General features: G+C 34.9%; 1 protein-coding gene across 1 annotated transcript; it reads right to left on the reverse strand.

Moving 5' to 3' along the window:
* Positions 1 to 458: 458 nt before the first annotated feature.
* On the reverse strand, positions 459 to 4948 carry LOC107867953 (acetylornithine/succinyldiaminopimelate aminotransferase). The gene is made up of 6 exons (XM_016714463.2): positions 4814 to 4948; positions 4651 to 4725; positions 3528 to 3616; positions 3367 to 3454; positions 3204 to 3282; positions 459 to 1042 (listed from the first exon to the last, which is right to left on the reverse strand). The coding sequence occupies exons 3-6, from the start codon at positions 3579 to 3581 to the stop codon at positions 589 to 591; spliced, it is 675 nt and encodes a 224-aa protein (XP_016569949.1). The 5' UTR covers positions 3582 to 3616; positions 4651 to 4725; positions 4814 to 4948; the 3' UTR covers positions 459 to 588.
* Between the last annotated feature and the right edge of the window lie 13317 nt (positions 4949 to 18265).

The raw sequence follows: 18265 nt of genomic DNA on the forward strand, positions 1-18265 counted from the left end.
GATTTCATAATCATGAAAAGTATGTCTTTATGATTGATGTTCATTTTGAGAGATAAATGTCTAAAAATTATCATTTGCTCTTATAGGGTACGGTAGGCAAACCTTTGTTCTCCAGGCACTACAAAAAAAGAGTCAAATTGTGGGAGTTAATTTTATGATTTGCGACGGTTACGACCCCGTAATTAATTTGCGGCAGTTATTGACCCCCGCTATTCTAAATTTAGTTCTCTTTATAATAAATTTTTATTTAAAATTTGCAGGGGTTAAAATCTCCGCTATTGTTTTTTTTTTTTTTTTTAAGTTTAATAGGGCTCATCAATTTTCAATAACTAATTATAGATTCTAATTTTAGCTCAAATTTAATTATTTCTTTAGGCATAACCTACAATCCAATATTTGTTCAATTCATATATCATTAATACAACATAATTAATTAAACATTGTAATTAACAAGCATATCAAAAATACATTGAACATTAAACTAAATTTTCAACATTAACATTTTTAAACTCTAAATTTTCAACATTAACTAGTATCTTCAAACTCCAAAATCAAATTTAAATATAAAACCGTCAATATTCAAGACAATTAAATCATCACAATTGAATATCCAAGACAATTTGCAATGAAATCGACGAATGTCATTAGGATCACTATATCACATGATGATGATGATATAACAGAGCCTTCAACACTGACAGCAAAACTGCTTCTAATAGATTTCTTTCTCATAAGATTGAAGAAATCATTCCGACTCTGAGCTTGGGATGATAGTTTCTTTTCCACCATTGTCCCAATAGGTTTGGGTCCAGAGGCAGAGGAAGCAGCAATATTTGCGGGAGGAATGGTCAGGACATTTGACCCTTTGCTGTGTGTCTTTGGGCTCAAGCTACTGTTCATACCAGAAGAAACACCATTCCTCTCTTGTTGGCTTAAAGACGTGAAGCTTGCTTGAGAGACTGTTATTAACAGGAGGAGACGATGAGACAGTTTGCTGCAACAACTCAACCTTGGTTCTTGGTTTATCAGAAGGATTTGACACCTGAAAAAAGATTGCAGGAATGCATCTTAACAAGACAACAATTCATGTCTTACATATGATTAATGGCATCTACGGGGAGAAAAGCTAGGTGGTTAGCAAAATTGGGCTGAAATGAATTACTAAATAAAGCTCCAGAAGTCACAAAAGGGACTGTGAAAATCACATACAGTATTCTACCAAAACAATCAAATTTTATGCATTCTCTAAAATGAGCAACCACAATGAATTTCTTCCATCTTTCACTTAATACTTCTTTCCATAACTTCCGATCGCTAACTTAGTCATCACTCATAATTCTCCCTCCAACACCTTCAGAAAGGCTTGCCATATGTTGCGATAATAGAGTAGCACATAGATTGTTTAGGCATAGGAAAGCATACATGGATGGTACTCTCTACAATAAGAATATGTATATAATTCTAAATAATGCCTATAAAAATGAAATTTTACAACAAAAGATGCAATCCTGATATTACATGGATCACACTTTGTAGTTTGCACATTATATACATGAGGCCTTCTCAAATACAAACCACCAGCAAGGACTGCACGGTGAAAACTTTGGTCCCTTCTTTTAAGAGGTAATGTATTCCTAGGAATCTAGGCGTTTGTGCAGAATAAGTGGACTTCATTAAATTATGAATAGTAACTTCCAGTAGTTTGGTCTGGTTTGCAGGAAGATAAAGTGACATAAGCTTCTCTTTCTTCAGAAGAGGCACATTGACAAGGAAAAGTATACCTTAGAACCTTGAGGACGATACAGAAGCACATATTAGGTGAAGTGAAGTGCTCAACACGTTTTGACCCTCACCTATGGGCTTAAGGGCGCTTTGACAACACTGCTTGTTTGACGCAACAACTAAAGAAACATTTTGCTAAAAGATTTGCATCTCGCTTGGCTATGACTACTTACTTTTAAGTGTAACATACTCCCATACCCATCAGTTGCCAGGACAATGGTTGTTGGTTGAACTCAATATGGTGTGTGAATTTCAGGGTTTTGAAAGTACAAGTCGGCTCCAATTTAAACTTCTTTTTCACGGTAACTCCAAATTTAGTTTTTATTTCATCAACTGGGATATAAGATAAAATTATAATCGGCCTGAGATACAAAGCCAAGGAAAATTATACAATCCTAAAATAACTTTCAGCAATTGAGTTCAATGTCATGGAGGAGACAGAGAATCCAAACTCACTAGCCACAGTTATTATGTTTAGGATTAAAACCAAGATCCAATTCATCAGTTGTACGAATTATGAATTAAATCGTGATCTATAAAATAGCTTTAGAAGCTGAGCTCAAAAGCTTTAAGACACAGAATTGAAATCTACGGGCCACATTTACTAGATTGAGGACTAAAACCAAGAGCAAATTCACTAATTCTCCTAGTTATGAATTAAATGATGAATCTGTAACATAGTTAAAAAAAACATAACTGATTGTATTAGGAAAATCTTAAGATACAGTTCATTTATAACTGAACAAAGGTACAGATAACTTCTAAGTTTCTAACATCACCAAAAAGGTTATTAGATTGTTTTTTCTTCCACCCAAATGTTCAAGAAGAAAAACATGAAGGCACGAATTTTCTTTTACTTTTTTGGTAAGAATTTTCTTGTTACACACTATCATGGCTTTTTTTCTTTCTGATAAAATAATACACAGATAAATTTTTCAAGCATCAACAATTGAAACAACCAAAATACACATTTTTAACTTTCGAAGAGTAGGCTGGATCGAGAGAAGGAGAATGCAAGGTCGGTGAGATGGCTGCTAATGTTTAATAATATATCTAACTTCTGTCTTACTTTCTCACTGAAGGAGAAATGAATGGGAAAAAGAATAGACAAGCCAATACAAGAAATAGCTATCTTGAAGTGAACAACCGATTCTATTTACGTGACGGGTAAATGCATATCCAAACAATCCTAAAATAAACAGAAACCAGGGGTAATGAAATTATCAGGTTATAAACAGGCGTGAAATAATTCACATTCATTTACCCTAAGTTCCTTCTCATTAACTGGTTTTCCTAATTCAAACAGAATAAAGTGATTTTATATAGCAAATAATCCAGTTTTAGAAACTATATCCATGAAGTTCATGTTCATACAAATTCACAACTGGAAGGAAGTTGGAAGAAAATTCAACTATACATACTTGTAGATCTTAAGAGCTTCCAATGCCACCGCGCATGCAACAGGATGCCCAGAATAAGTGAATCCATGTGAAAAGAAACCTAGTTACAGAAAAAAATTCAGCACTTTGGCTAACAGACAAAAGGAAATGATTTGATATCCTAGCAAATAAATAGAATGCTCACGAATTTTATTGCTTTGAGGATATATTACATCAGAAATTTCAGGGCTTACAAGAACAACTCCAATTGGAATATATGCAGAAGAAAGAGCCTGAAAATATTTCAGGAAGGAAAATTTATACATCCATCTATAAGTTGGTATAGCTGAGATGTATTTTACTTACCTTTGCAAATGAGACAAGATCATGTTTGATGTTATACTTGTCACAGCTAAACATTGTTCCGAGCCTCCCCAAAGCACAGATGACCTCATCTGCAATGAAAAGAATGTCATATTTCTTCACTACAACTTGGATCTATAAATGAACGGGAGAAAATGCTATTTCAGTAATGTATAAGTATAATTTGAAGGAACTAAAGATAGATAATTGCAAAAACTGTCAGAAATAAAATAAAGAATTTGTAGCTGCAAGATTCCTCATAGGTCATAGCATTATGTACCAGCAAGGATGATTTCTCTCAACAAGCCACCACAAAATTCTCTATTGCTGCTAATTCTCAATTCATGGCAAAATCAAACGCAGATATGCTTGGGTGTGCAGACAGAAAGAGGCTATCAGTTACATCCTTCTTTGACAATGACAGTAAGCATAAAGTTTTGGTTGCCAGATTCATCCTTGTTTTCAAGATAATCAATTGCTCAAAGGTGATATTTCAGTTAGGAAAAGTAACATTTGATAGTTGAGATTGTTTTTCACACACGCGATAACTCAGCTATTAAACTCCAAAAACCGCCCCTTTCAAACACATATAAAAAAGAGTGTTAATTGCTAGTTTACCTAAGGCTTAGAGAAAACGCCAACACTTTTAGTATGCGAATTTTCAGTCTCAACAACGTCAACAACAACATTAGTAGTACCAGGTAACACCGGTGGACTGACATCAAGCATAATACTAACAGATTCAAAATATCAAGCCGTTGAAGTCTACCATTAGCAATACTAGCAGCCTTAAGTAAGTCTTGTAGTGTTGAAGCAGTTTTTAGGGCTTCTAATTCAACTTCAATAAGTGATTCTTATAGGTACTCGTTCCGAAGATAATCGATGGAATAAATTCTCCATTTTAACCCTATCAGAATGCATTCCAGATTCTTAAAGAATGAAACTTCAAAGTTTCTTAAAGAATAGTGGATTGCCTTCATTCTTTGGCACCACACAATGAAAAGAACTCTTACATCCTACATTGATCATATGCTAAGCAATAATGCAAAAAAATTAGCAATGCAAAACCGATATCGCTTCCTCCTACTAAAATGAAAAGGAACAGAAAAAGGGCAAAGAAAACTACCTTATCAAAATAGGTAGCTGGAGAAGATATGACTCCTCCTGCTCCCATGACTTGTTCAACAATGAAAGAAGCTATCTGAGGTGAAAAAGCAAATTAATCAGAAGCAATAAATCACCCTCAATACACAAACCAAATAGCAGGAATTGAAGTTGATGGGAGTTACAGCTTGCTATTTCAATAGCAATGGTCGGCCGACCGGAGTCAATTTGGGGGAAAACGAGAGAGAGGGTCGATTTGGGGGAAAATGAGAGGGAAATGTTTTGGCCAAGAGGGAAAATTGTTTGGCAATTAAAAAAAAAAAAGGGAAAATGTTATTTTAAAAGCATAAGCGCTATTTTGTTTTATTGATAGTGGGGGTTTAAAACCCCGTAACTGATAGCGGAGGTTTAAAACCCTTGCAAATTTATAAATTTTAATGATAATTTTTTAACCCCTACATTTCATATAATTTTACGGAGGTTAAAATAATCTCCGCAAATAAACCTCCGTAATTTTACCCATTTTTTGTAGTGAGGTTCAATGGAACCACTCACTTTATATCCAAGGTTCAGTATGATTTGGTTCATGCTGAAGTAGATGAGGTCTTTGTGGCTAGACATGGGTTCAAAAGGTCAAATAGTGGTAAGAAAGGTATTGGGGAGCTCGCCATCTCTTATGCAAGTCAACCCATGCAGGGAACACAATAAGGCTACTACTGTATTTTGGGATGAAAAAAGGTTTGTATTTAGGTTTGGTGATGGTGAAATGACCCAACTTCTTGAGGAAATCAGAGGATATGCTTAAGATATGAATTTTTTGCAAAAATATGTCTACCTTAGAAGATGTTCAAGACAAATTAGGGCTTCAAGATAGTGTGTGGTGTCATATGTGATGAAATTCAAAATTCTGACAAGATATTTGTTTGACAAATTTTGAAATAATTATGGTCGAGAAGCATCTAAAGCGGAGAGTCCGAATCCTAAGTCATGAGAGTGTAAGAAAATTTTTCCATTTATTGTCTACTTCTTAGAAATGGTGGTCTTTACAAATGGAGTGAAAGAAGTCATACATACTCATTTAAATAATATGATCGGTGCTTTGTGTAATGGCGACAGAGGCCTTTGAACGATTGTACCCATGATCTTAGCCGACATCTATTAGGTTCTTGTATGTTGTAAGAATGAGGGCAAACGATTTGAAGAATGTAACCTATTGTTACAATAGTGGTTGATCGAGCACCTCTAAGAGATTCATGGTTTACAAATAATGCATAAATCCATTGGGGTTGATAATATTGCCACACACCAATTTTGAGTTATCATGGGGATCAAGAGAATTAAGAGACCAAATAAGGTAGAAAAGTGGGGTCAAATGTTGAGTGCCTTGACTAAAGCTTCTTTTCAATGGATGTTTGATTGGTTCCTAGTATAGACTTTGTGATATACAATTAGCATCAAGTCTACTTGATTTTGATAGGACTTTACAACCAGCTATTTCCACTAAGACAATTTAAGATATTAAAGAATTACACGTTCTATTCTAGATTAAGCAGGTCTAATTTAGGGAATTATCAATAAGCTAACAAAAAAAGACAATTTGGAATTCATCATAGTTCTCACATTTATTTGGAAGACACATTTCAGATTCAACCATATTCTCCAGTGAGCGTGATAAGATAAGCGATAAGGAAATAAAGAATACCAAAAGTAACCAACATGGATGAACATCGAGTTGACTACTACGATAAAAAATTTGACATGCTATTGATATTACCAAGACATAGGGTAATAAGAATTTTATCAAACCTAAAAGGTATTAAACAGGTTATGTCATAGGCTATAATAGTTGCATACTAAATTAAAGAATAATGTGAGTTTGAGTGTTAAAAAGGCAAACCATATTAGTGACTAAGAAGATGAGGTGCAAGTTCTGTACCACAAGTTTAAGAAAAGAGCTTTGGAATATAAGATGTGACATTACAAATTACATGATGATAATGCAAAAGATATAGCAAAAATAGTCAAGGATTTACAATTTTGGAGGCACCGTGCTTCGAGTGTATAAGAAAAGGCGCAATAGCTCCCTAAGAAGTTTTACCAACAAGGAAAAGAACGTCATGCCATAGGAATTATAGGACGAATATGGCCATTATCATGTCTCCTTACTAGTCGCCATCGCATTGCCAAATCTTTAGAGGACGTCAAGAATGAAAACAAAGAAGAGAACATTTTCAGAATTTAGTTTATTTCTCATTATTGTTTGTTTGTATTTTCAATTTTTGAGATAATTTAATTTTATAAATATTTAATATTTTGGGGTTTATTTATATGAGCAAATGACAACATTTTATGACATATTTATCTCTCAAACAACTAGTCCCACTTCTGGCTCAAAAGAGGCTCCTAAAATAGGAAACCTCAATAATATGTTTATTCTGTGTTGTTTTTATTACTTTCCTTATACCATTAATGTACTAATTCTTAATTTTGATGCTTTCTCTTATTGTTTTTTCCTTTCCAAATGTTGATTTGTGCACTCTATCTTATCATACACGATCAAAAGGGACTCATCCTCTTCTTCTTACAAGTCTAAGTCACAAAGGTAAAGAGAAAATAGTAGACTATCGCAATGCCAAAAACAAACATGGTGCTAGTAAAGAAGGAGAAAGTGTCATGGGACATAATGGGATTATTCTAAGAATGGAACAATGGATCCTCAATATACAAGTGAAGTTGGCACAGGTGTGCAAAATGGTCAATCTTTTTTTCCCTTAACACCACTATCTAACCACAGGTTGACGGTCATACGGTCATGCAAACCCAATATTTATTCCTACCCAATATATTCAAAATGCTAAATATTCAACTCACTTACCTCCAAAGAATCATTCAAACCCTATATATACCTCTTAAAATGTCTAAAATGTTCCGTTCACTAATGTATCCTACCACCAAGAATCAAGAATCCACTCTTTGAACCCCATCTATGCCAAAACAACCTATTCACCTATCCTAGTATGCATCTAGTCCTTCAAAAAATTACCTTATGATGTGATCTGTGGTTGGGAACCTAAAGTAACTTTAGAAAAGTAAGAAATTGAGGGGAATTAGTTATGAATATCTATGTACACACCTTGATGTGGAGTTATTAATGGGGTACAAACCTCCAAAGTTCAAGTTGTATAATGGGATCGAAGATCCCAAGGCATATATGCACATGTATTGTCATAAGTTGGTAAGAGTTAAGAAAAATGAGAATATAAGGATTAAAATATTCATGAGAAATCTCACTGGAGAGGCTTTAACTTTGTATATTGATAAGGGTGCAAATAAACGGGTAGTTGGATCTATATGGTGTCTTATTTCATGGAGGACTTTGGGTTAATCATTGACAATGCCCCCAACTAGTTCTCTATGCAGACTTTGAAATAGAAACCAAATGAGTCATTCAGGGACTATTCTATAAGATAGAGGTCTAAGGCTGCAAGGTATCAATATCCTAATAGAAGAATCTCAAATGAAGGAATATTTTATTTGCATGCAAGAACTATAATACCTTGGAAAAATAATGACCGTCGTAGATAAAATTTTTTGCTAAAACCATCAAGGTAGGAGAAATTCTAGAGGAGAGTCTCAAGAATGGTAGAATAATCAATCTAAAAGCTTTATAGGCTACCAATAAAGCCTCTCCTGGGAATAAGAGAAAGAAAAAGGTGGGTACCATTATGGTAGCCTAGGCTTCAAAAAGTGTTCCCAATTATCAAACCCCTATTGTACCTCCACAGCCCTGTCCACAATCTTCAATACCATACCCAATGTCTCCTTAATAAGTGCAACCTCTATTGCGATATCAAACCCATTATACCAATCCCACTCTATATCAAATACATCCACAATTCCAAAGTCTTGTTTAACCCATGTACAACGCCCAGCTTGCTTATGTCCAAACACCATATTATTATTCATAATGAAATTACAAACCCAAAAACCACCTTTTAGAAAAAATAATACACCCCTAAAGATAGCCCACAATCTAGTTATATGAGAGGCTTAGAGAAGTGTCTACCTCACATCCATCCCTGTTGTACCTATTAATACCCAACTTGAGCAGTACAATACTAACAAGGTTTGTGTTTATCACTCTGGGATGAAAAAGCATCCCATACAGGTGTATTTCTCCTTGAAAAATAAAATTCAAACGTTGATTAATACCAAGGCCATTAAACTTAAAGATTTGATGTCGAATATCACAAACAATCCACTTTCGGATCATTAAGTGAACATGCTTAACATTTATGAGGATGTAGACATGGAGAATTCCATCTAGTTCATTTAGAAGGAGAAGGGTGTAGCTACTAGTACAAATAAATGAGAACCATTTGAGGTCTAGGTAGCAATGCCTAAGCCTTCTTTCATAATCGTTCTGATCCATCTCAACTATTTTTAATTCTCATGCAACTCTTTAGAACTATGAGCAGAATACTTCAGGAAAAGAAAAGATAGTTAAGAAAGACATTGCACAAGGGATAACTAGTTAGAAAATTATTTATCTACTAAAAAGTATGACCCAAGAGAGTTTTAAAAGGGGAAATTTGCCTATTGTAAAAATACAAGAAAATGATATATGGAAGAAGGCGCACAAAAAGGATTACTCGATGGTAGATTAGATGAATAAGACCATATCTTAAATGTCTATCATGACATTGTTGTAGACTTCTAACCATCATAAAAAGTCTTTAATGAGCGTACTAAGTGAAGCCTACATACCGGCTACCATAATAGGTAGATAAATAGCCTAAATGGTCGGGCAAGTTTTTGAGCCATACACGATATCCTTCATAAGGATGATCTACCACCTGAAGGAAGGTCACATAACAAAGCTTTTCATGCCATAATTTCGTACAAAGAAAAAGTGATATCCTAAGTGCTTATTTATATAGGTTTTGGGATTAAACATTTGTCCTTTGGTATGTTGACAAGGTTGGAAGTCAATTTGGATAGGATTAAAATCCAAAAGATGAACATGAAGGCATTTAATGGAACTTAGAGAGATACTATTGGATAAATTACATTGAACATGGTGATGAGTCCTATCACTTTTCCAATAACATTCAAAATGATGGATATTCCTATTTCTTACAACCTATTGCTTGGAATGACATGGATTTACATAGCTGGTGCAGTCTCCTCGACATAACACCAACATCTCTAGTTTAAATTTGATCATCAAGAGGTAATGATACATGGTGATAGGGTCATCTTATCTATACCATTAAGGGAAAAGAAAGACTTGATAGGAAAATGTTCCATATATTAGAGCTAGTTGAAAACATAAAAAAAAAGTCATAGTAGAAGCGTAAGGGTGAGAGAATATTGTTCAAGTTTTGATATGAACTAGGTAAAGGTCTTAGAGAAAGGTTGTAGGGAATAACCGATCATATAGGGAAACATTCCCAAAATATCATATTTGGTTTGTGTTATGTGTATACTGCACATGAGTACCTTGACTAGAGTCCACCTAAGGATGGTTGATTACCCGTTGCTAGATTCCCTGCTGTTGTATCAAACTTTCCCTCTGTAGATTTCCTGACAATGGTGAAGATGAGGTGATGGAGAGCTTGAGGTTTTTGTTTTTAACGGAGAATGTAGATTGTAATGTCATCATCAATTGAAGTAGTTAACAAAATACTATGCTGAACTATAGGACCACTACTCCATCCAGTCTTTGTATAGCACTTGGGTAACTTGAAAGATTTTTATTTATCTTATTGTTAAAAATAAACAGACTCAATTTTGAGATCAGTCAACAATTTTTCATCCTTTTTTTAAAAGGCATCATGTATTGAGATATTCAGTATTATTTGAATTAATAAAACCTTGTTTATTGGTTTATTGTTACTCTTTATTTTTGTTTCTTTCAGCAAAATCACTTTTAAAAATGTTGAATTTGAGTCTGTGTCATATAATAAGACCATGAAACAAAATATAATTGAATTAAAAGAAATGAGAGAAGATAAGGTCCTCGAGGAATTTGTTAGATAGCTTGAGGATTTTAAAGATAAGTCCAAGGAGAATCTAATAGATCTAGAAGGATTAAATATACGGGATTCTAAGATAGTAAAAGAAACCCATGTCAGCATCTATTTAGTTAAGGACAAGAAAAAGGACTATGTTTGGTACTTAAAACAACACCCTGATGTCTTTATTTGGTATAATGCTGACATGACAGGACTAAGTACTTCAACAGTAGCCTATAGGTTGCCCGCTAATCCATCTTGTCCTTCTGTCAAACTGAAAATAAGAAAATACAAGCCTGATCTAAGTCTAAAAATCAATGAGGAAATCTCAAAGAAAATTGAGGCCGGCATTCTTCATGTAATGAAGTATTCGATTTGGTTATGTGCCTATCACTAAGAATATGGAAAGGTCCAAGTTTGTATGGATTATAGGGATCTCAATAAAGCTAGCCCAAAGGGTGTTTTTCCACTCCCCAATATACATATTTTTATTGATATTGTGTCTAGAATGAGACAGAGTTATTTTTGGATTAATTTACTGTTATCATCAGATTAAGGTGCATGAAGATGACACTGCTAAAACCACATTCATCACTCTGAAGGGGGTTTGCTACTATAAGTTCATGCTATTTAGGTTGAAAATATTATAGCCACATATAGAAGGACCATGACTACTCTGTTCTATGACATTATCCACAAGAAAATTGATATTTGTGTGGACAGCGCATCATCAAGTCAAAAAGGGTACAAATCATTTGACAGATCTTAAGAAATTTTTTAACAATCCGAGAAAGTACAATCTGAAGTTGAATCTGTCAAAGTGTGTCTTCGGGTTTCCTATAGAAAAGTTCTTGCTCTTTATTATTGGCCTTTGAGGAATAGAATTGGATCTAATAAAGATCAAATCCATCCAGGATCTTCCACCATGCAAAAGCAAGAAAGAGATGATGAGTTTCTTAGGTTACCTTAACTATATTAGACATTTCATAGCCCAGTCCACTATTATTTGTGAGCTAATTTTCAAGTTGTTAAAGAGGGATACTGTAATAGAATAGATAACAGAATACCAGTAGCCATTTCATAAAATTAATCATTCTTTGTCTAATCCTCCCATTGTCTAATCCTCCCATTCTGGTTCCTCCTAAACTTAGTAGATTATTTGTATTGTATTTTTCTGTAATGGATAATGTTTTGGTTGTATTCTTGAGAAACATGATGAAACAGGTAGGAAGGAAAAATAATCTACTACATGAGCAAGAAGTTTTACATTATATGAGGCTCGATATTCTTTATTGAAGTGAACATGTTGTGATTTGACCTTTGTATATTAGAAACTAAGTCACTATCTCTACACACACTACTTCTTGATCTCTAGAATGTATATGTTAAAGTGCATATTTTAGAAATTGATGCCTACTAGGAATTTAGTTAAATGGCAAATACTATTAATTGAGTTTGATGTAGTATTTATCATGCAAAAGGCTATAAAAACATAAGCACTAGTAGATCATTTTGTTGGAAATTTAGTGGAAGAAGAGTATAGGACATTGAAGTCTTACTTTCCTTATAAAGAAGTGGTACTCATGGGGGAAGATATCTCTGAAGAATATGATGGTTGGAGATTATCCTTTGATAGATCTGCAAATTTCAAAGGAGTAGGTATTGGCACTATTTCGGTCTCAGAGATTACTCAATATTATCTTGTGTCATCCAATCTTGGATTCCCTTACACCAACAATGGCTGAATATGAATCTTTCATTTTAGGGCTTCATTTGGAAACTGATTTGAATGCCTAAGAAATATTGTTCATTAGAGATTCAAATTTGCTGATTGATTAAGTATAGGGTGAGTGGTCCATAAAAAATATAATGATTTTACTGTATATAAATTGTGTAGAATAACTATCTAAGAGGTTGTAAAAGATAGAGTTCAAGCAAGTCCTACGTATCAAGACCGAGTTTGCAGAGGCCTTGTCCACTTTTTCCTTTATGATATAGAATCTAGATAAGATTTTTATTTAACGTATTCCCATCCATTTACAGAAGTAGCCCATATATTATTTTTATGTTGAGGAGGAATTGGATTAAAAGTGATGGTATACAAATATACATAGATATTTGAAGAATGGAGATTATCCAAAAAATGCGATAAGTGTCAATAATGCACCATTCGGAGGTTTAATTCTTTTTAAATAAAGAAATATTATCAAGGAAGACTCTTGATTTACGGTTGTTAAGGTGCATCAAAGGTAGATAAGTATCTAAATTGATTGAAGAGGTACATGTTTGAACATGGAGTCTACATATGAATGGACTTATGTTGGCAAAAAATATACTGAGATCAGGTTGCATTTGGCTGACTATAGGAACCGACTACATTTTTTATGTGCAGAAGTCACATTTGTGTAAAACTTATGTCGATATGATTTGAGTTCTTCCAAATAAGCTATATGTCACTAGCTAAGAGCTCTATGTCACTAGCTCACTTTGGACCTTTGAAGCTTGGTGCATAGATGTCATTGGTCTTATTGAAACATCCACATCAAATGGTCATAGATTTGTTCTTGTTGTAATTTATTACTTTACTAAGTGGATTGAATCCATCTTTCATAGGTCAATCACAAAAAAGGTCATGGATGATTTTGTTTGAAATCACATTATTTGCAAATTTGGAGTTTGAGTCAATCTCTACGGATAATAGAGTCAACCGCAATTGGGATTTGATGAGAACAACATGTGAGAAGTTAAAAATCAAGTATCAAAATTCCACATCATATAGATCACAAATGAATGGAGCATTAGAGACTGTGAACAAGAAAATCAAAAGGATACTGCAGAAGGTGATTGTTAATTACAAATATTTTGCATGAAAAGCTACCTTTTTCATTAATGAGATATCAGACAAAAATCAAAACTTACACTATCACCATACCCTATCATTTGGTTTATGGAAGATAAGCAGTGATACTTGCTGAGATAAAATACCGTATTTAAGAATAATCTAAAAAGCATAAATGATTGATGTTGAATGGGTGCAAATTTATAGAGCCATGATGAATGGTTACCCTATTTTGGATAATATTTTTACTTTTTGTATGTGAAAAGTCAAATTTATAGAAAAATAGAGAAAATAACCGAAAAGTTGTGTTGACGACGAGCTGTCAACATGTTTATGAACTGTCAACTCTCTTTGTCAATATGAAGTATAGGTGGAGGCTATTGAAGACTCTAGTTAATGGGACATCAACTAGTTAAAAACACATCAACCATTTTTTTAAACAAAAAACAAAATATTGTGAGCAGAGGACCTAGTATACAATGCACGTTGACGAGTTGCCAACCAGTTGACGAGCCATCAATTTGGCCATCAACTGTGAGCGGCCAAATTTGATATGTTAATTTAAATTTTGAATTCCTCTACTATAAATAGAAACTTTCAGGGTATTCTCATTATCTTTGGAATATTTTCCTTGAGATGTTATTGAAACAGAAGATATTGATGTTTGAATTTTATTCTTGGGTATTGTAATACCCCAAACAATCCAAACCAATATTAGATCCATGTACCAAGCTCATGCATAGTACATAATGATTATTTTATAGTTTTATGATTAAGTTAGATGTATGTTAAGGCTTCAAATAACTCCCAGCTATCAGAAGAATCAAAACATTCCTTACCGATTGAATTCTTGAGAAGGATATTGGTATAGTCAACTTCAAACGAGCATATCTCTCATTATACTTGGAATTTTTGAGCTCATCACCTATCAGCAGATAGATAATTGAATTATATTTCCAACAACACCTATTTTTCCTAAATTTGATATCGGAGCAAAGAGTTATTCTTATTTTACTCCAGCATGTCAGGCTGGAAACAGTGTGACGACATTCGTGGTAGCTTACCATATTTGTGACGCCCTATCACGAAGGTCGTCAGCCTTAGGCAGAAACCAGCTCCTAAGTGACAACATTCGTGGTAGATTACCACATTTGTGATACCTTATTATGAAGGTCGTCAGCCCTAGGCAGTATCCATCTTCTGTGTGACGACATTTTTGACGGTTTACCGTATTTTTGACGCCATGTCACAAATGTCGTCAGCCTTAGGCAGAATCCAGCTTCTGTGTGAAGACATTTTTGATGTATTACCATATTTTTGATTCCATGTCACAAATGTCGTCAGCCTTAGGTAGAATCCAGCTTCTGTGTGATGACATTTTTGACGGCTTACCACATTTTTGACGCCTTGTTACAAATGTCGTCAGCTATTATTTTCAGCAATTGGGAATTTATTTCTTAAGGGAATTTTGGTCTTTCCCCTTCACTTCCCATGACTTATAACCCTCAAGGAACGCATTATCTTCCATTCTCTTTAGTTCAAAAATCTCAAAAGGCTCTCTCATACACTTTCAACCACAAGATTTGGGTTTCCTCTCAAGATTATCTCCTCAGGAACAAGACCATTCTTTCCCAAATGGGTTAAATCCAAGTCAAGAAAAATCAAGGGCAAGCCTAAGGAATTCTTCAAGAACCTTCAGAAACATTAGATCTCTTTCAAGATTCAATCATTAAGGTATGCGTAGTGTTCATCTATGGATCTAATCCATTCATAGATCTCAAGAACCATGTTTTAAATATTATTTTGTAAACTTTTTGAGGTGATATGAGTATGTACATGTTGACAATTGTTGTTTAAGTTTCAATGTGATGTCTAAAGGTGTTTTCATGGAATATATATGTTTGTTAATTGAAAATCATAAACTTTAGGTGGTTTAATATGGTGCAAGTATAAAACCCACCTATGCCTTAAAGAATGCATGAAAGGTGTTTGATAAAATACTTAGGATGCTAGAAATTCATGTTTTGTATGGTTTTATGATGTCTAAATGACAAGTTCATGTTAGCTATATACTTCAATATGAATTCCATGCTTTTTATGTATTGCTATTGTGGTGGTATGAAGCATGCAAGATAATGGAGATATACAATATGTACACGAAATATATCCATGCATTCCCTACAATGTTTAAGATGTTGAATAACTATATGAAATATGATATCCCCTACTTATGATATTATGAATTGTGGACTCAAATCTTGTGATCAAGTCATGTCGTGTGTATCAGTTTCCTTCTATTGAGTCTTGGACGTATTCGTACCCGAAAAACATAGTTGTATGCCTAGAGCCATGTCATGTTGTCATGATAAGCTCAGTCAAGCTATAATCTATAGAACTCAGTCAGTCATGTGAATCAGGAAACCTCAGAGATCTCATGATCTCAGTTAACTCTCATATAATAGTAATACTCCATCAGTCAAGGAAAGTCAGTTAATCTGTCCATGTACAGTCAGTTGAATCATGTTTAGTCTCTTTAGATGGGAGTAGAAGTTAGCACCGAGTGAACCCAAGGAAGGAGACTCACCTACCAGTTTAGGGTGTGTTTCTTCGCAGTCATCTTTATGTTCCAGAACTACGTAGCCAGCGTAGGTTGAGACATCTTAGCCGATCAGATTAGGGTTGATGAGGTGGCTTAACCTATCAGTTTAGGGTCCCACCATTCTTACTTTGAGTACCTGCCAGATAAGGGTCACTCACAACTGTCCTTACGAGTGGCGCGGTATTGACACCTCTCTAGTCGGGGTAGAGATTGGACCCCAACTTAGCCGTAATGGTATACATGAGGTATGTCGATTAAATAACTACCTCCCACAATTTTAGAATTAGTCTCAGTAAAAGAACTCAGATAGGTCTTCAGATTTCAGTATATCAGGACTGCCAGATACAGTCAGACTCAGTTACAGTACGAAACTCAGATAGTTCCATCAGATTCAAGATTGTCAGATACAGTCGCCCATGTTATCAGAATTTCAGTATCAATCATGTTAGCCATCAGTAAACCATGTATTAGCATACAGAACTAGCTATCATGCACCCACAATTTCAGTTACTATGTGCGAACGTCTGTACTCTTACGTTCATATCAGTCAGACAGTTAGCATTGTTCATACATGTAAACCCTTTGCATTAGCCTACCTTACTCGTATACTCAGTACTCCAGTTGTACTGACGCATTTGCACTATGGTGCTTTCTTTTCATGTTACACCATAGGTTCAGAGACACGAGCTCCAGACCAGCAGTAGCAATGACATTTCCAGTCATAGAGATTTAGTGAGCCCTCTTCATTCGAGGATAATATGATTTGATTTATTTATTATTATTTTAGCCAGTTATCAGTTTACAGAGTTAGTTAGAGACATGTTCCTTTAACTCCTTATTCAGACAGTACTTAAAGGCTTTCAGTTTCAGTGTTCAGACTTATGTTCATATTTTGTTCAGTTTTTAGCTATTTTAGGTATCTTTCACCCATGTGGAATATGTTTTGATAGATTCTTTATTCAGTTGAATCTTATGGCCTGCATGTTCATGTTTTCTGCATTATTACGTTATATATACAGTGTACAAGTATAGATATCAGTCATGGATTAGCTTGTGGTCCCTCGGGGTCATGAGCACCGTGTAGCATTTTGATTTAGAAAATTGGGACATTACAAACTTGGTATTAGAGCCTAAGGTTTAATAGAGTCCTAGGAATTTTGAAAGCCGCATCTAGTAGAGTCTTGTGCATGAGTGTATTGTGCGCCATATTTATGTACAAGAGGCTATAAGATATTTTAGGAACAGTTTACCTTCTTCTAGTATTCATGTCATGCTAGTGAGCATAATCTCAAGTTAAACACCCAGTCTAATCCTTTCTTCTCTTGTTTCAGAATATGGCCCCAACGTGAAGAAACCAACCAACTCCTCAGCTCGAAGATCCTTTGGCCGAACATGTTTTTCATATAGAGTTTAGAGCCGCATTCACCACACTTGCTCAGTCTGTGGCTGCCTAAAATGAAAGGCCACCAGCTATTTCGGCCAATCTAGTGGCAAATTCTGCAGCAGCTTAGATTTGGGACTTCACCTGAATGAACCCTCCATCTTTCCATTAGTCTAAGTCTAATGAAAACCCTCAAGAGTTCATTGACCAAGTTCAGAAGGTCATTGACATCATAGGTGTTACTTCTATTCAGAGTGTTGAGTTAGCCATATATTAGTTGCAAGATATGGCTCACACTTGGTACAACCAGTGAAAGTCCGAGAGGGTAGATGACACAGGTCCCATTGGGTGGGAGGAATTTGTCACAGCTTTCTTAGACAGATTCTTTCCCCAAGAGCTGAGGAAAGCCAAAGTTCTTGAGTTCATCAACCTTAGGTAGGGAAATATGATGGTTAGGGAGTATTCTCTCAGATTTACTCAGCTAGCCAGGTATGCCCCTCATGTGGTTGCAGACAATAGGGATAAAATGAGCAAGTTCATGTCAGGAATGAACGATAGCATGGGGAATGAGTGTATATCTGCGATGCTGGACAGTGATATGACCTTCGCTAGACTAATGAACCATGCTCAGCAGATAGAGGAGTAGAAGGTTAGGACTAGAGAGAGGCAGAATAAGAGAGCAAAATCAGCCAGTTTCAGTTTTGCTCAGACCAAATCAGAGGGAGAAAATCGTTCGCAGTTTTATCCTAAGTCAGCAGTTCTAACTCCTTTCTCTGCTAGTGCCCTAGTGCCAAAGTTCAG

The sequence above is a fragment of the Capsicum annuum genome, chromosome 4 (genome assembly GCF_002878395.1).
Source record: "Capsicum annuum cultivar UCD-10X-F1 chromosome 4, UCD10Xv1.1, whole genome shotgun sequence".
Taxonomy (NCBI): domain Eukaryota; kingdom Viridiplantae; phylum Streptophyta; class Magnoliopsida; order Solanales; family Solanaceae; genus Capsicum; species Capsicum annuum.

What these genes read in the sequence shown, in the direction of transcription:
- LOC107867953 (XM_016714463.2), bottom strand. Translation starts at nt 3,581, where the DNA reads ATGTTTAGCTGTGACAAGTATAACATCAAACATGATCTTGTCTCATTT. An exon ending in ATCTTGTCTCATTTGCAAAG is followed by an intron (nt 3,455 to 3,527) that starts GTAAGTAAAATA and finishes AAATATTTTCAG; the next exon opens with GCTCTTTCTTCTGCATATAT. An exon ending in TCCTCAAAGCAATAAAATTC is followed by an intron (nt 3,283 to 3,366) that starts GTGAGCATTCTA and finishes TTCTGTAACTAG; the next exon opens with GTTTCTTTTCACATGGATTC.